The sequence below is a fragment of the Neomonachus schauinslandi genome, chromosome 16 (assembly GCF_002201575.2).
Source record: "Neomonachus schauinslandi chromosome 16, ASM220157v2, whole genome shotgun sequence".
Taxonomy (NCBI): domain Eukaryota; kingdom Metazoa; phylum Chordata; class Mammalia; order Carnivora; family Phocidae; genus Neomonachus; species Neomonachus schauinslandi.
The window spans coordinates 13592102-13611001 of record NC_058418.1 but is presented as its reverse complement, the minus strand read 5'-3'; the positions used below and the strand labels follow the sequence as shown (position 1 = coordinate 13611001).

The 18900-nt window shown below is 53.4% G+C and overlaps 1 protein-coding gene across 1 annotated transcript; it reads right to left on the bottom strand.

The window, feature by feature from the left end:
• Window positions 1–1515: 1515 nt before the first annotated feature.
• On the bottom strand, window positions 1516–13342 carry HNRNPL (heterogeneous nuclear ribonucleoprotein L). The gene is given in 14 exon segments (XM_021701116.2): window positions 1516–1888; window positions 2414–2509; window positions 2614–2671; window positions 3372–3573; window positions 3883–4004; window positions 5063–5251; window positions 5254–5345; window positions 5457–5528; window positions 8920–8992; window positions 9077–9173; window positions 9992–10077; window positions 10197–10434; window positions 11013–11131; window positions 13064–13342. Coding segments are annotated over 14 exon segments (1767 nt in total). The 5' UTR covers window positions 13328–13342; the 3' UTR covers window positions 1516–1829.
• Window positions 13343–18900: the final 5558 nt, after the last annotated feature.

Here is an 18900-nt window from a genome sequence, read left to right as displayed (position 1 = left end):
TTTTAAGTAACCTCTACACCCAACATGGGGTGCAACTCACCCCCGAGATCAAAAGTCGCACGTTCTACCAATTGAGCCAGCTACGCGCCCAAAGAAAATTTAAGGATGTACATTTAGCATGATCAGTTGGTGTAAAAAAGATGGTTTATATATGGCCCTCTGTGCATAGAATACAGTACATACATAAGAGGATCTCTGGAAGGAGATTCAAAACTGCTGACAAGGGATGACAACTGGGTGTTGGGAGGCAAAATGAGAACATTTTCTTACACCCACGATTGGCTTGAAAACAAATGCTAGAGGATTTGGAAGTTTATGGCTGCAAGGCAACTGTGGTTTCTCCCTTCCAGAGGTTGTTTGAAACTTACCCTGGCGAAGCAGTTTCTTCATTCCATAAATGCCATGTGACTTCGGATGTGAATAATCGGAGTTTAAAAACTTCACTGTAAATTCCCCAAGTGGTTTTTTCTTTTCTAAGATTTTAAGAAGTCTCTCACAACCCTGAGCTCAAGAGTTGCCCGCTCCACGGACTGAGCCAGCCAGGCATCCCAGTGAGTTTTCAGGTGCACATGCATGAACAAGGCACTGTAAACAGTCCTCACTGGTTCTCTGCAGACTGCCTCTCCCTTCCAGCATGAGTCAAGGTCCTTAAAGGAGGCACCTTCCACCTACAGTGCCCCCATGCCCACCCCAACCATCTACCCAAAGTTCCCATCTACCCACAATTAAGTATCACATTGCAATTGTTATCTTTAAGTAGACTCCACACCCAGCGTGAAACCCAACCCTGGGCTTGAACTCACAACCCTGAGACCAAGGCCTGAGCTGAGATCTAGTGCCATTGATGCCTTAACCCCACGCCCCAAATTATCTTTTAACTCCACAATTCCACTGCTAGGAATTGACCTCCAGATCAGTATCAGGGAAGTTGGCTTGAGGCATTTGCATGCATAGCAGTACTGTTTACAGTATCAAGAAATTAGATTTTACCTTTAGGACCAGGGAAAGGAGGACATATCCATGAAGATACTGTACAGGGGTGAAGATAAGCAGCTGTGTGCGTGATAGGATATAGAACACTGTACGGCATAAAGCGTTTTGTTAAAAGAACTTTATGGGGGTGCGGAAACACACCAAAAATTGTTAAAGGGACTGGGAAGCAGATCTTCACTTTTATCTGAGGTTTTATTTTCCAGCTTTATAAAAAAGCGAGTATTTACTTGGCAGGATGAAAGCTCATTTTTTTAATTCTTGAAGTTCTTAATCTTTTCAGCACCATTTACTTTTTAAGTGACTCTCCAACTAGATTCAGCTTGCTTGGGCAGGGCCCATGAAGAATGCCACCAGCCCTCCCAGATTTTCCTCAACAGACTCCTTAATTCCTAGCAGTGTTCCCGGGCTGGGCCTGCATCTCCCGAAGGCCTGAAGCTGTGTCCCAGCCTGCCTGCTCCTCGGCAGGAGACCAGGTGGGAGGTAAGCAGACACAACCTGGAATCCCAGTAAGCGCAATGTTTGTTTTCCAAACAATTTTATTGAAATGTGCCAAGAGTACACGGGTAGCACAAATGTAGGAACAGGAAAAAAAAAATCACATGTACAATAATTTTTTAAAAAGTGAAGGTTAATCTTGGGAGATATCAGGTCCCCCTCCCCTCCCCCTCCAGACTTCAGCGTTTCCGTTATGGTTAAGCCCACTAACCTAGCATTTAAAAAAAAGGAATACAGGAACTTTTGCAAAAGAAAAAAAAAAAAAAAAAGAAACAAAACAAAACAGCATAAAGGAAAGAGAAATGTTTTCCTGCTCAGATGGGACTCTTCCTGGGCACCTATTAGGAGGCGTGCTGAGCGGTGGAGAAACACAACTTCAGAGTGTAAGGGTATGGACCATCTGCAAAGGAGAACAAAGGGAGGTTTGGCTGGGCCCCCCCCTCTCTGGAGGCACCAACCACCCAGCCCCTGTCCGTTTCTGCAGTTCGCCTCCGAGGATCTAACTGGTCACTGCCCAACGTGAGACTTACAAAGAAGCCCAATACTGAAGGCACTTCCCCTCCCCTGCCTTTGATTCCATGGGGAATCCCATCCCCAGCTCCTCAGCTGGCCCAGGGCCTAAGTGGGCAGGTGTTCCCCGCTGGCCAGATCAGCCCCTTTCCGGGGTACCATCTGAGCCAGCCTCTGACGCACAGAACGCCAGTCCCTCAAGCTGGCAGAGTGGCGGCAAGCAGCCAGGCTGGCCCTCCCTCCCATGGGGACCATCGGGCTAATCTCCTGGCGACCAGGTCCCACCTGCCTATGTCAGCACCAGTGAAGAGATCTCTGGGGCCCTATGTTGATGGCAAGGAAGGACGGCTCTGGCCTGAAGCCAGCCCACCGTTAGGCCATGAGGGGGACAACTACAGGACACACAGATACTCACTTGGGTTTTTCATCTGGTAATGATTCAGGAAGCCCAAAGTCTCCAGGGCATCGCTCTTGGATTCCCACTCCAGCAGCCCAGAGGAGCTGCGTTCACCTGATCAGAAGGCGAAGTCAGTTTTAGGATGAGCTGAGCAGGAAGCAGGGGGCCACCCACCTACAACCGAGGAATGGGGAAAGGCAGCGGGGGAGTTTACTCACTTTTGCCTGAGAATACTTTCACAGAAGATGGCCGTTTCACTCCCAGCTCGTCGCAGATCTGCAAGACACAAAAAAGATTCAGAAGCAGGAGTAACCACATGGCAGGATTCAAGCAGCCCAAAACAATAGTACTACATTTTCTGGAGTTTCTAAACTTCGATCACAGAACATACTCTAAGGTCCCCCCTCCCCGCCCATGACCCCCAAAAAAAGTTCAGAAACACCACTCTATGTTTCTACTACCATTAACTACCACCATTATAGTAGAAACTGCTTTTTAAAATCCCCATCTGGGTGTAGTGGCACTAAACAAATGTTTGCTGAACTGAAGAGCAACATCTCAGGCCCGAGCAAGGTCTCAAGTCCAACCCTGCCAGTCAGCCCTCCTCCCGCTCAGTGTCCCAGTTTCGTCTGACGAGGCTTGAACAGGAGCCTCCCTTCTGATGTTATCGAGACACGGAAGGGCCTGACCCCGTCGATGCTCTGAGACTGGATTCTGATCACCTCTCTCACCCAGACACGGAGAAACCTTTTCCAGCAAACAGCAGCCATCCTACTTTATCAGTAACACAAACGGTACAGCCATCTGCACTGCAGCCAGGGCTCCGGAACCATTCTCAGCCTATCCTGGTCCCTGCTGCATTCCCGGGGCCCAACCCAGGGCCTGGCAGAGCTGTGGCTCAGTAGGTCCTCAAAAAGACTAAAATAAATGGCTCGTTCAGATGGCCGTGGTGAGGGACCCACTCCACAGCACCCACCTCGAAGAAGTTCTCCTCAGTCACCTCCAGAGGGGCATTGAAGAAGTGTAGCACGTTGCTAGGGTGCTGGATGCGGTTCTTGGCTGCCTGCTCTGGAGTAGAGAACCGATTGTTCCTGGATTCGCTGAAGTCTTTATAACTGCAGGACCCGTCTTCTAGCCCGTAGGACTGCCCGGGCATGATGGCCGGTTGCTTGGAGACACTGTACCAGGGGAGGGGAGCTCTTTGTCAGGCCAGAGCACAAGCCCTCCATGGTGGCCCCGTTCCTGTCTGAAGGTGCTGGGTGCCTCAGGGGGCATCGCTCCACAGCTGAGGCGAGGCCAACTCACTTGTTCCCACTGCTTCAGTCAAACGCCGGGGAGCGTTCCCGCCACACCCAACCCCTGCCCGAACAAGCACCCGGCCTCCTTGTGCTCCTCTGTGGGGCCCTTTCCAGAGCGGCCCCAACCCACTTGCTTCTTCCGGCGGCTCCTCTCCAACACCCGCAAGCCTGAGGAGACGGAGTACCTACCAGACATTCAGCTTCTGCCCGAACATGAAATTGTTGTTGAGGTGAGTAATGGCCCGGTCCACAGCATAGCCATCAGCCATCTCCACCATGGCGGCCCCCGGCTTGCTTTTCATGAATTTCACCTTGAGGAGAGCAGTTGTGATCAGTGCCACTGCCCGGCGGCCAGGGACGCTTCTCCCACCCCTTTAGTTAAAAGGAAGGAACTCCTGGCTCGAGAGCGAGGCTTCCACCCCCTCACTTGTGAATGAGGAATCAGGAGCACTGAGCAGCACGTGTGGCCCACAGGAAGGGCTCAGCGTGCCGGGCAGGGTTTTTCTCACCTGGGGACACGACCCGTGAGTGCATCGCTTAATGAAGCACAACAAAAACGGGGGAGGTGGCGCACAGTGAGAAAACAAGGCAGATCCTGCCACCGACATCTGTCTGGGAACACACAGACGCACACGGGCTACGGAGTGGGCATGACATTTAACACCACCGTGGGTGACAAGACTGGAAGCAGCGAACAACCCGTGACAAAAGGCGCTGAAGCCAAATCTCTAGCACGAGGTCCTGCTTCCACATAAACGTCTGGGAACCTGGGCAAGTTATTCACCCACCCTGCCTTCACTGCCCCGACTTGTCTCATCAGGGATTCTAGTAACAAGCAAGTTGCTACGCGCCCAGTCCTTTCCACAGCGCCTGATGCACGGAAGGCAGGCTTAACCTGCACTATGGCTGCCACCACTGTGACTCCCGGGCTAAGCCAAGGGCTGCGAGCACACAGGCTCCCGGGACTCCGCTGGTTCAAGAGCAACAAGCCACCTGGTCAGAGGTGAACAGCCACCTGTCCCGTAGGCAAGGCAGGAAGGCCCAGGGTGGCCAGATCATCTTAAGTTTTCTGAAAAAATCCTCACACGATGATCTTCGGCCACAATAGATTTCAGTTTTATAATCACGTTCGTCTGATGTTAAGTATTAGTACTTCCACGTGAAGAAGTCCTGGTTAACGGCCCCGATTAAGAAACAACAAAACACCCACGGTGAAGACCAAACAAAACGTCTGCAGCCGGGCGCCTGCTTCAGCGAGTCACCCTCTCGGAACCAGCCTGCTGCCAGCCAGGCTCCTTCCCCCACCGTGACGCGCGCGGCTCGGCCCGCTAGGTCTATAAAGGAAGCAACGGACCTAAGAGAGGCTCACCTTCTCCACATTGCCATACAAGCAGAAGACATTGAAGACCCGATCACAGTTCATCTTAGATTGATCCAAGCCATAGACCATGAGCACAGGGCTGTCGGCGTGGGGGCCATACTCGGGTGGTGGGGGAGGGGGTGGGGGGTGCCCATACTGGGGGCCGTAGCGACTTGGGCCCCGACGGTGACCCCCCCCCTGGGGGGCCCATCCTTCCCCCCTTGGTGTGGGGGTGGGGGGGGCCCGTAGCCCTCATCATGGTAATGGCTGTGGTACCCACCGTGGGGCCCTCCTGGGGGGTGGGAAGGAAAGAGAGGGAGGACGGGTGAGAATTTGCGCGGCGGGCGGCGGGCAGGGGCACATGAGCCACGGGAGTCCACGGAGGGGAACCCCCTGCCCTCACCATATTCTGCGGGGTGATCTCCCAGGAGAGGGGGCTGTCTCTGGCGTTTGTTAGGGTTGCTGCCAGGATCACCTGCGGACAGAAAAAACAGTCAGAGGCTAACCTGGAACAGAGGGGATCACCCTCCTGACTAGAGGCTAATCTCAAAGACCTTCAGTTCCTGCAAGCCTGAGGCAAACCCTCCCTTGCTCACCGGAGCTGCTGGGGCCTCCTTCCTGTGGCCTGACTCAAGTGGCATGACCCTTCCTGTGGCATGAAGCCAAGCCTCAAGGCTGGAGCCCACTTCCCTTCCCCTGCCCATGCCAAGCGGCTGGTTTCCGTTCTCTGGGAAGAATGAGGCCAGCTTCCGGGCTCTCCCCTGCCCTGGCCCAAATGAGAAGCCGAGCTCTCAGGTCCTCTGGGGAACCTGCAGATGCTACGGAAGTTGTTACATTATGGAGGACCAAGAACAGATTTCTAGAACTCCCAAATAAAGGGAGAGGAGTTAAGAGTGGGAAAACCACCAAGGGAAGGCAGGACAGAAAGAAGATAAAATCTGGCCCCCAGAGTTCCAAGGTTCTAGGAGCTCTAGGCCCCACTCTCTAGGCCCTTCTTTCTCAACCCTGGTCCTCCCAGCCACCCCCCACCCCCTCCCCCAAGTCACATCCAACCCAAGGAGAGGGACTGTGGGAAAGGACAAGCAGGGCAACATCAGAACCAGTTCAATTGAACAGTCATGTACAAGGCATTGACATTCTCAGACCCCGACAATGGCGCAGATCCACCCCAGACCCCAGCTGCAATGCATAGTCGCTACATGAATTTAGCGCTTGAGTGGCAGACACTGTGCGAAGCGCTTTACAGACATCACCGCTTCAGAAATTCCTCACAACAACCCTATGAGGTAGGTACTATTTTAGCCCCGTTTTACAGATAAGGAACCTGAGCACTCAACTTTTAACTGAGCAGTTAAAAGACACTTTGGCCCAAGGTCACAAAGCAAAAATTAGCCGCCGAGCCAGGATTTGAACCCAGGTCTGGCTGACTCCAAAACCCAGGGCTCGGGACCACTGCCCTTTCCTGCCACCCGGCCTGGGTTTTGTTTCCAACAGTCATTACAAAGATGGAAAAGGGCTACTTACAGCAGAAGTACAGAGTACAATGTCCATTTGTCACAAAAAACAAATCTGTATTTTCTCTTACCATTGGACGCTTCAACAGTGAGTTAGCACAGTTCTGAAAGATGGCGTCCCATCAAACATACACTGCGACCCTGCATCACATGGTTTTACAGTCATAAATACAAGTTACGGTACACATCCGCTACAATTTTTTTTTTTTAAGAATTGTCTTAAAAGTCAATGTTTTTGATTAAATCAAAAATGGCTCACAGATGTTCTGTCCTCAGAAGATACCAGAAAAGTGGAAAATAAAGGTGTATGAAGTGGGTAGTGTCCCTCCGTGTTGTCAGCTCCTCACACTTGTGTGCTGCAGTGCGGTGCTTCTGGCTGTGTAGCGCTCCATGTGCGTGTCTCCTGGGTATGGAGTGTGCCACTGGCCCCACTATGCCCGCGCTTTTGGCCTTGGGAGCGCGCCCGCTTACCCACCAGCAGGTAACTGTGTACCTCTGAGCTGTTTGGCTGTCTGGTTTTAGGTCTGTTTTGGTTTTTTTGATTTTTTTTTTTGTTGTGGTTTAAGTTTTTTTTTTTTTGGTCTCTGATCTCCGGTTGGTGCAGATTATGTTGGCAGCCGATGACTGCGGAAAAAATAAAAATATCAAAACAGAAAACAAAAAAAAGGCCCTCCCCAAACCAAAGGACTTAAAAACAAAAAACAAAAAAACAACCCATATGGCGAGGAATGGAGAGAGGATCCTATTGTCTTGGAGGCCCATGGAATCTACTTCGGTCTATGAAACGTTCTCCAAAAAGAGCGCCGCTGGCTGGCTGGGAGAGCTCTGTTCTCTGTGTTTCCTACTTCTGTGTACATTCTCGGGTTCGAGTTTGCTTGGATTTTGCCTTTTTTTTTTTAATGTTTAATAAAAAAGCAGTGTCTGCTGCCATGTTGCGTCTCTTTCTCTCTTTGTCTCTGTCTGCCTCTGTCTCTGTGCTTGTAGCTGTTCCTTGGAGCGCGGTGTGGTGTTCTTGATGTAGTGAGCTCAAGTCTGCGGCTGTTTCTGGGGACGTGGTGGAGGCTGCGTGTTCTGTCCTCTCCAGGAAGAGCTAGTGGTTTCTACCCTGTGTGTTGGTGAGCAATGTGCAGGGGCAGAGCCGCTGAAGTATGGTTCCCGAGGGGTGGCGAAGCACCGCCCTCACTCCAGGCCACCTCCTCAGCTCTCGTTTTTGCCCCCCAGTCTTGGGGCGGCCAGAGCTGAGAGGCATCAAAACCAATGCACAGCCAGCCCCTGCCACTAGCCCCTGCCGGTCTGCACATCTTCTATTTATGTTCCTTGGAGAAGAAATGGTTGGTTGCCATGTTTCTGTTAGCGGTCATGTAATGCCATTGCCCGCTCTGGTACATTCACTCGATCACCAATTTGCCTCTGACCTCTGGAGGGGCGGCCAGGCCCACAGCGCCCACCGTGAGGGTCCTGGGGAGAGTCTAGCCCACCCCGCCCACTGCTTCCCGGCTGCGAGGGCAAGCAAGACAGGCCCGCCTAGGAATGGGGGCCTTTGGCCTCCCAAGGCCCGTGAGAGGTCAGCAACCAGCCTCCTCCCTCAGCCCGTGGCCTAGTCCGACGTATCAGACCAAGACAGACAGAGATGGACGGTCTTGCTGAGGGGGTGCCGCTGCTTTTCCAAAGGCAATCCTCCTCCACCTCTCCCTCCTATCCAAGGCAAACCATTCTTGAGAGAGTCTAGGAAGGGGGTTGTCCGTTTGGGCCCCCCGCAGAGATGTTGAGTCCCCGCTACAAGGGAGGTGTGGCGTGTCCGCCCTGCTCCAATCCAGGGTGTCTCACCTCCACAAGTCAACTTGCTCAAAGGCTCTGCTCCAAGGGTCTGCGCGCCCTCGTTACCTCCCCAGTCTGCCCCCGCCCTTCCCCCAGCAGACCCTCTTGATAGTAACAAGCAAGAGAACCATTCCTGGCCCCAGTGAGAATGGAGAGTCAGTGACTCTAGGCAGGCTCCTAGAAGGGCAGCAGCAGAATCCATCTGGGAGCCGCTACTGGTTTATAAGCCATCGCCACGCCCTGTGCTCAGCGAGGCCCTGCTCCCCAACCCTGTTCAAGCCTCTGCCCTCGCTCTATACCCTCAGCCACGTCAAAGGGCCCCCCCCCCGGCAGCAGCTAGAACCTACAGAGGCCCTCTCATTCACCCTCTCCCACTGAAGCATCTTTTCCGAGAGCTGACCGCACCCCCCAGACCCTCCCATGTCCACAGGGAGCCCAATGGCATTACATAACCCTGAGCCCGGGTCAATGAAGTGCACTAGTCGAGTGAAGGCAAGGCGGGTGTGTTTAGAACAAAGTTGCCATCAGGATTACCTTGTCCACTGAGATTGGGGTTTGTGTAGTCCCAAGTATCCTGATCATTCTTGAACACATTCAAGCGTGTGGGCTGCAGGGACAAGATAAAGCTTGAAATTAGCCAGGCCCCAGCTCACCTGGAAGCTGACAAAGGGTAGTCATTTCCTAGACCTACCTTCGCGTATTCAATCTTCAGAGTGCAACAGCCTGAGTAAATGTCAGCCCCATTGAGCGAGGCCTTGGCCCGCTGGGCACTCTGCACAGAATCAAATGTGGGTAAAGTTAAGGAAAGCCCCCAGACAGGTGCTCTTTGGAAAAGGCTTCAAGCGGTCCCAGAAAGGGAGGAGGATGAGGAAGCACCCAAAGACCATACTGCATGTGAGCTCTGGGGTTAGTTCACTGGCCAGTCACTAGCCGCTCACACAGAGAGGGGCTGGAATGCTGCCCTGGGTGGGCAGTCACTGTCTAGTTCCTCTGTCATCTGCACTCCCAACCCCACCAGCCCAGAGGTGGCAGCAACTCCCTCTGCCACCACCCCAGGCCAAGCCACTTTCCCTTTGCCCAAACTTCTCCCTCTCGTGCCTTGTGCTTTGACTAAGCCTGGACAATCTCTGAAACATCAACCAGATGACATTCTTGCCTGGAACTCCATCAGTGGCTTCCCACTGCACCCTGACCATGCTTCACAGCACTGCCTGAGAAGCCCTGCTCACTGCTTCCAACGCCCACAGGGAACCTTCTGTCCTTCATTAGCCATCAGGCCGTTTGCTATCTCCAACACTAAGGACCTGAGGACCTTTACAGAGACCGTTCTTCCGCCCTGAATACCAGCTCCTATCTCCTCATGGCAACAGAGTATCACCCTGCCATATCTGCCAGTCGCTCCTCCCCTCCACGGCACTTTAGACTCTGACCTTTCACGACATGCCTTACTGTTCATTAACGATCCCTCCCATCAGACGAGGGGCTCTAGGAAGGGATCTGGCACCTGGCAGCCATTAGGGCTCTGTGCTGGTTGAACGGATGGGGCCCTGCCGAGCCTTGTGAGAGCCCTCACCTCAAAGAACACCCCTTTCCCAACAAAGGATATTCCACCATGGCCTGGACTCCATTCTTCCGGAAAATAACAATTCTCTGGACTGGACCGCAAGGGTTGCAGATAGTGTAAAGAACATCCTATAAAAAGCACACAGGCAAGATGAAAGGGCACTGGCAGGTCAGTGTGGTTCAGGGGAGAGGATGGGAGGAAGAGAGAGCTCACAAAACCATCTAAAAGAAGGCCTGTTGGCACGCACCGTGGTAATGGAATAAATCGGGTTCAGGATGGTAAAGAGAAGCACACTGTTGACGCTCCGGGAGTCATCCGAGTCCCCGGGGCGGGAGATCTTCTGGCTGGTAGAGTAATTGACAAAAGCTGGGTGGCCAGCAATGTAGATTTGGTTGTCGGCTGCGTAGTTCACAGCGTTGCAAGCCCCCAACACGTCTTCAAACTCCACCAACGCTTGTCTCTTTTTAGGCATTACTACCACATAGCTGGCAGAGAGAACACACGTTTCAGTCCTCTCGGGGGAACACAGACAAGAGGATGACATTCAACTTTCCCTGAATGGACTCATCTCTCTGGACTCCTCTGTACCTCCACCATGGTTTCCTGACCTGAACACCCTCACCCTAAGTGGCACAATAGGCAAAAGAGATGTAGCTGCGGCATCACTTCCTCTGGAAAGCCTTCCTTCCTGAGGCGTCCTCCCCTGAGTCAGATGCCTCCCGCAGGCTCCTGGGCTTTCCTATTACAGTACTGATCACTCTGGGTGGGCAGCTATCTGGGAGGAGCCCGAAAACTTCATTTGCTACTCTATTCCCAATACCTAACATAAACGAAAGAATGCAGATTAGAAGCTAGAGGCAGGGGAAAGAAAAAAAAAAAAGACATGAAACTTGCTATAACCTGACCAAAGTATAAGGGCCAAACATAAGAGTGGAGTCGTCCCAGGACCTAGCCAAGGGACCCTGGGCCAAACTGGCCATGTCACTTCCAACAGAAACTAAGGACGCACAGTACACCAAGGAGTTGAATTCTATGTCCAACCCGGGGCCTCTGACTGGAGTACCTGATGGGTCCAAATTCCTGCAAGGCCTCTACAAGGTCAGCTTCCACCACGCCGTCAATCAGGCCCCTGATGTGGACAACTGGGGAGGCAGGGGTTTTGTGTGGGTCATCGTAGTTCTCCTGAGAAAAGAAGCAAGAACGCAACTTCATTTCCTGCTGTACAAGATGGTAGCCCACTGCCCTCTGTGCTTTTGAGGACCCAATCAGATAAGACACTGAAGTGTCACACAGAACAGACAACAAAGGATGGCAATACAAACCAATGACCCCAAAAAGATTTTGGCCCAGCAGTGCTCAGGCCCTGAGTGGGTGGCCACTTGCCTATACCTCTTGCTGTAGCTTCTGAGGAAGGCAGAATGGAAAACAAGGCATGCCACATACCTTATACTCCTCCTAGAATTTTTCTCTTCCCACTGGTCAAGGAAATGGGAGAAAAGATTGGGATGGAAAGGGGACAGCATTGGCAGGAAGGGCTCAAACAGCTTTTTGCTGCAGTCTGAATCACACCATTCTCTTGGAATGTTTCTTTGCCCTTTCCCTTGTGCAACAAGCCCAGCCAAGCATTGCTGTTCCCACCACTCACCCCCAGGATCAATCATGGTAAAACAGCCCATGCCCTAAAAGCTGTGATAGCCACTTCTAGTCTTTATAACCACCCACAAAAATCTGTAGTAGAAAATACTGCCTAGGCTCGACTATGGAAAATCAAGATGAGAAAGGTCCTTCAGAAAAAAAAGAAACTCCAACCCACATCACTAAAAACCAAGACGGTTCCCTCCCAAGAAGTATCTTTCCACCCACACAGAGAGAAGCCTCTGGAATCAGGAGGAAAGTAACTTTCTCCATGTCTCCTGGGCTCTGGGCCCAACCTCCTGTTTGAGAGCCACCAAGCAGAAGCCCATGGAACGGGGCAGAAGTGGATTCTATTTCAGGAACGAACCACACAAACCACAGGAGGCACACCCGCCTGCTGGTTACCAGCTCAGCGGTTTGGAGTTCCATAGCCCATAAATTCTAATCCCAGCCCCTCCCCCACCACTAGCTATATGACCTAAACAAATTTACCTCAGCTCTACAAGTCCCGAATTGTAATACCATCCTGTACCTCATACAAAACTGTTGGAAGATTTAGTTCAAGTAGTTTTAAAATGTGTGCAACAAGTCCTGCCACAATTTAAACCACTAGAAATCATAGCTAGAAATCACCACCAAACCCTGGAAAATCCTGCAAATGGCTGAACGGGAGAGGACTTCATGAACTTGCAGGGAGGAGGGAACAGGCTCCAAGCCAGGAGGAACAAATGGCGGTCCTTTCCGACAAGGAGACCAAAGACGTCGAATCCCTTCCAAAACGCCCACCCTCAGGAACATTTTGTTCACCAAACCAACTGCACCCAGTTAACCCCAGAAAGTTTTAAGAAAACTTGTGATGGTTCCAAAATTTAGTTCAATTCCCAAACGGCATAAAAGACCTTCACAAGCCCCTTTCTTCCGGTTTTCAAAGCCCACAAAAATGGGGATATATTCTGTTCTGGGGGGATATCCTCAAATTAGATTAACTTCTGTGTCGACACAAACCATGACATTATAAAAATTAAACAGCGATCGGCCAGAATTCCCCACTCAGGCGCGGAAAGGCCACCGCCCACCCGTTCCCGCCCACGCGGTGCTTCCCCCCCCCCACTCCCCGCCGCCCACGAGGCCCAAGCAGAAGTGCGCTTGCGCGTGACGGCAGTGAATTAAACGATAAAGGAAAAAAACGGCCCGGCCCCCCACACTCAAGCCCGCGGCGCCTGCGCACTGCGCCACCCGCAGCGCGAGCTCCTTCCTCCGCCTCCCACACCCCCCCACCGCTCTGAATAGCGCGCACGCGCAAGCTCCTGTCCTCGCGCAAACCCCGCCGTTTGCCCAACGCCTGCCCCTCCCCCACCCCGTCACGGCGTGAGGGCCTGGGCGCGTGCGCAGAGGCGCCCCCCTCAAATGAATACCCTCAAGGTGGAAATTTTTCCGTCCCTTCACGGCCGTCCCCGGCACCTAGGGCCCTGGCCTCACCCCGCCGCCGCCACCCGCCGCCCCGGCTCCTCCACCGCCGCCGCCGCCGCCTCCGTGCTGGTCGCCAGCGTTGTCCGTCTTGAGCCGCTTAGGGGCTCGGCCGCCCTCACTGCCGCCGCCGTAGTAGCGGCCACCGCCGCCTCCGCCGCCCGCCGCCGCCATCTTCACCATCGCTCCCGACCGCCTCCGCTGCTCGTCCGGCTGCTGCCTCTGCTCCAGCCGCCGACGCCGCTTCTCCGCCCGGGGCAGCAGCCTCCGCGACATGGCGGCGCAGAACCCGCCTCCCCCCGCCTCTCATTGGGGGAGGGACACGCCCGTCACTCGCCGCCCCCACCCGATAGGGGGAGCCACTGGTCCCGTCAAGGGGGGAGGGGAAGCCTCCGCCTGCCCTGCGCGCCTATTGGGTACAGCCCACGCCGTTCTTCAGACGGGCCCGCCCTCATTTGTCTGGGACACTCCTTATAGGCGAGCGCTTTCTGCCAGTCATCTGGCTGACCCCGCCGCCTTAAAATAAACTCCAATTTGATAGGTCGGATTTCTGGCCCTGCCTGGCCTTCCTTGGAGCATCTGATAGGAACGAGGCTCCCCACTCGCCCGAAAAGCCCCGCCTTCTTCCCACTTTCATTGGCTTCCTCACTAATCCATCAAACCGAAAATTCTTAGTGCTCCAGTCAAAACGACTACCTTCCCGCGCCACTCCGCAAGGAGGAAAGGAAACCCCTCCCTTTTGCCTCTCTCCAGTGGTTACTGCAGATGCCCATCTTCTACGTCTCTACCCGATTAGTCAATGAAGAGTGGAAAGGGTCGTAGGACCACCGGTGGTCTTTGATTGGGTGAAAAAGGAAAGCCCTCCCCAAGCCGGCAGGCGCTCTTTGGCGCAGTCTAGGAAAGGATCGGAGGCGAGAGCGCAGGCGCGAATAGGCTTTCGGGCGTCTCTGGAGGCGGGGCAACCCTCTAAACCGGCGAAGGCCTGGCGTACCCCCAGTATTTATTGACGTGCTGTGTAGTGCCCGAGGGCTAGACCGAGACGGAGAGGCAGCTGCTAGTTCGGCTCTGTCCGCACCGCTATACCCTATTCCTCTCCACCTCGAGCCCCCACAACGCCGGAGGAATTTTAATAACCCAAACTTAACCCTTTCGGTAGAAAACCATTTGCCGCTGCTGACGGTCTTCGGACCCTGTCAAGTTCGCCGGCGTCCTTTCACCGCTCCGCCCCACCTCTAAATTCAGCCATAAGAGCGTCTTTCAGTTTGCACAAAGGGAAGGACCCCTCACGCACTTTTCGATCTTTGCCCGTGCAGGCCCTTCCATCTAGAACCTTTGTCCGCCACCCCTCCTACCGGGGGAATCACTCCTCTTGTCCGTGCAGCAGTCTCCACTCTGAAAAGCGTTCCTTGTCCCAACCAGGCCCGACCCCGAGCCTGCTCTATGGTAACCCCTGACCACGCAGGCCCGTGGTTTTCGCGCGACAGCCCTGACCTCTGCGGCTCGTCACGGTCTGGTGACTGTCCCTTTTCCAGCGGGGAAGTCCTGTGTGGGTAAGGGAGCGGGGATCCCTGCCTAAGCCTTAGGCTGGCTCCCCTACCAGGCACCAGGTACAGAACCCGGCACAGCGCTCGCGCTCTGCAAAGGGGAGTCCTGGTGTTCTAAGTGTCCGGCGGGCCTGCCTGCCTTGGGGACCGGTCCAACGACGCCCAATAGCCGGAACCTAGGGGCGGGGCCGCGAGCTGAGCCAGGATCCCGCATTATGGGGCTGCTTCTTGGGGGTGGGAGGGGAGACACTGCGCTTAGAGAGGACTGAGTCGTGAGAAATAAGGGCGACTCCCCCAAAGATGCTTCGGAATCTTCCCAACGGTGAAAGGGGGCTCCCGAACTAGGAGCCCTCGTGGAAACTAAGTTTGAAATGGGGGTCAGGGGCGCGAAGAGAGTGAGACAGGATTGGTGGGTTCGCAGATTTGGGGAGATAAAGTTGAGAGCGGGGGACGGAGATTTAAATCAGTTCCCGGTCACACTGGGAAGATCCGAAAAGGCAGGCGGAACATAGGTGGGGGGGCGGCGCAGCGCCTTCAACACGTGATCGGTGCGCCGAGGGGCGGGGCGGGCCCCACTGAAGGGCGGGGTCGCGAGGTCCCGACGTCAGAGGAATGCGGTGGGGGGAGGGGGGAGAGGGGCCCCTCCCCTCCCCGCCCCCGCGCCCGGCCCGTACGCCCCTCGCGCCGACGCGCGCTGCGGGGACGCGGCGGAACGGTCCTCGGCGTGGAGCGTCCCGGGTCGCTCGCCCTCCGGCTCGCACCCACGGCGGGCGCCCGGGCCGTCGCGTTATCTGCACCGTCGCGCTCCCGGCCTCCGCCCCTCCCCCACCCCTCGCGCTCGGGCGGCGGGCGGCGCCTCCCACCCACCCCCCGACCCCCCTCCCCGACCCCTCGCCCCCAGCCCCTACCAGCTCGGCGGCGAGCCTGGCCGGCCGTCCGGGATCGAAAAGAGAGCAGACACTGGGAAGTTTTGGGGGAGGGAGGGGCGGGCCTTAAAGGGACCACGACCTCTTTTCAGCCTGGAAAAAAAATAGGGGGTGGAGTGGGGGGAGAGATCGAGAGTGGCTCCGCAGTTGAATGGAGGAAACAACGCCAGAAAGGAATGGAAAGACTGATGCACCGTGGCGTTAGGGCTCCGCGTCCCTTTTCCCCAAACACGCCAACCTCTCATTCCACCACCCCCCCCTCCCCCTTCCTTCTCGGAAAGTCACGCAGTTGTTTGGCAGTCACGCCTCGTTCTTCCTGGTCAGCCAAGTGTTGTGTTAGTTGAGGTTAATGTTGGGGCGCACACTGTACAGATGGGAAGATGGGCTCAGAGGACACAAGGGGCTAATCCAGGATCCCCCAGCTTGTAAGTAGCCATAGCGGGATTTGTCTGCCGCCGGCGACGTGTAAGCACCGCCCTGCAGTACCTGTTGTGGTTATGGGGGCTGCAGTATGCCGTGCTGGTTAAGGGCCCACCGGCTCTGGGGCCAGACTGCTGAGTTCAAGTAGAGACCCTGCACTTACTAGCTCTGTGGCCTTGGAAAGTGAGTTAGCCTTTTGGGGCCTCTTTTTTTAATCATCCAACAGGGGAATGGTAATAGCACCTGCCTTCTAGGGTGGTCTTGAGAGATGCTGAGAATGTCTGGAAGCAGAGGGGACCTCAGGCCTACCCCCATTTCGCAGATAAGGTAAAATTGAGGCCCAGAGAAGGGAAAACCCAGTTGAAATACACCACAAGAAGACCTAGTCGCTACCCTCCTTACAAGACATAATCTGACCCTTGTAGGCACCTCCATGCCTACCCCTTTCCCACCTGTTTTTGACATGGCACAATGACTTCCTTTCATCAAATGCCCAAAGCCCATTCCTGACTTTGCACTGGCTCCCTCCGCACCCCCCCACCCCCACCCCCCCGCCTAGAATATTCTCCCAGATCTTTTTGCTCCTCATCAGCCGGGCCATGACTCAGATGTCACTTCCTGACCATCCAAGCCTAGTTACCCCCATGCACTGTTATAATCATGGCTCCCCATTTGTCTCCCTCTTTGCTCTTACTGCCATGTGAAAACACCTAGTTATTTAATTTCTGTCTCTTGGCTAGAATCCGGGCCCTTTGGGGGCTGGAAGTAGGTATGTGTTTATCACTTTAAGCATCTACCCTAGGGTCATTCATTGAGCCAACACTAGTGGGGGCACCTGGGATAAAATGGTGAACAAGATATTGAAAATTTCTAGTGAAATACTTATAATCTGGTGAAATACTTAAGTAAAACATATGGTATCAGGTGGTGAGAACTGCTATTCAGAGATTAAAACAGGGGCGCCTGGGTGGCTTGGTCAGTTAAGTGTCTGCCTTCCTCTCAGGTCATGGTCCCAGAATCCTGGGATGGAGCCCTGAGCCCCAAGTCTGGCTCCCTGCTCAGCAGGGAGTCTGCTTCTCCTCTCTCCACCCCCTCGTGCCTGCTCACGCCCGCGCTCTCTCTCTAATAAACGAAATTGTTAAAAACAAAAACAAAAACAGAGAAGGAAGATGAGGAATGTATGAGGGCAGTTTGCTTGAGAAGAGGGTATTCAGAGGAAGCCTCACTGAGAAGGTGTCATTCTTGCAAAGATCTGAAGGAGGGGAGAGAGGAAGTCATGTGGATACCAAAGGACAACCATTCCAAGCAGAGGGAACAGCCAATGCAAAGGCCTTGAGGTGAAAATGTGCCTGGTGTGTTCCAGGAACCGGCTTTGTGGCTGGAGTAGAATGAGGGGGGTGGTAAATGGTAAGTGATGCTGTCAGAGATGGGAAAAGGCGCAGTCCAGTCCAAGAGGGGATGGAGGGGCCTCCAGGGTTGGGGGAGGACTTTGACTTTTCCTCTGAGGTGGAGCCCCTGGAGGCTTCCCTGATCTGGCTCAGGTATTCACAGGAGCCCTGTGGCTGCATGGTGTGGGTGTGGGAAACAGACTGTGGGAGGCGGGGCAGGAGCCAGGAAGACAGTGAGGAGGCTGATTCAGGGGAACAGTCTGGAGAAGAAGTGGGTCGGATCAGAGCGGAGGCCATGGAGGGGTTGAAGAGGGCGAGTTGTGGATCTGTTTTGGGTGAAAGTAGAGCCCAACAAAAACAGACATATAGACCAATGGAACAGAATAGAGAACCCAGATATGGACCCTCAACTCTATGGTCAAATAATCTTTGACAAAGCAGGAAAAAACATGCGATGGAAAAAAGACAGTCTCTTCAATAAATGGTGCTGGGAAAATTGGACAGCCACATGCAGAAGAATGAAACTCGACCATTCTCTAACACCATTCACAAAGATAAACTCAAAGTGGATGAAAGACCTCAATGTGAGACAGGAATCCGTCAAAATCTTAGAGGAGAACATAGGCAGTAACCTCTTTGACATCGGCCACAGCAACTTCTTTCAAGATACATCTCCAAAAGCTAGTGAAACAAAAGCAAAAATGAACTTTTGGGACTTCATCAAGATAAAAAGCCTCTGCACAGCAAAGGAAACAGTCAACAAAACAAAGAGGCAACCCACAGAATGGGAGAAGATATTTGCAAATGACACTACAGATAAAGGGCTGGTATCCAAGATCTATAAAGAACTTCTCAAACTCAACACCCAAAAAACAAATAACCAAGTCAAAAAGTGGGCAGAAGATATGAAAAGACACTTCTCTGAAGAAGACATACAAATGGCTAACAGATACATGAAAAAATGTTCATCATTAGCCATCAGGGAAATCCAAATCAAAACCACATTGAGATACCACCTTACACCAGTTAGAATGGCAAAAATGGACAGGGAAAGAAACAACAAATGTTGGAGAGGTTGTGGAGAAAGGGGAACCCTCTTACACTGTTGGTGGGAATGCAGGTTGGTACAGCCACTTTGGAAAACAGTGTGGAGGTGCCTCAAAAATTTAAAAATAGAGCTACCCTATGACCCAGCAATTGCACTCCTGGGTATTTACCCCAAAGACACAGATGTAGTGAAAAGAAGGACCATATGCACCCCAATGTTCATAGCAGCAATGTCCGCAATAGCCAAACTGTGGAAAGAGCCGAGATGCCCTTCAACAGATGAATGGATAAAGAACATGTGGTCCATATATACAATGGAATATTACTCAGCCATCAGAAAGGATGAATACCCAAACTTTTACATCAACATGGATGGGACTGGAGGAGATTATGCTAAGTGAAATAAGTCAAGCAGAGAAAGTCAATTATCATACGGTTTCACTTATTTGTGGAACATAAGGAATAGCATGGAAGGTGTTAGGAGAAGGAAGGGAAAAATGAGGAGGGGGGAATCGGAGGGAGAG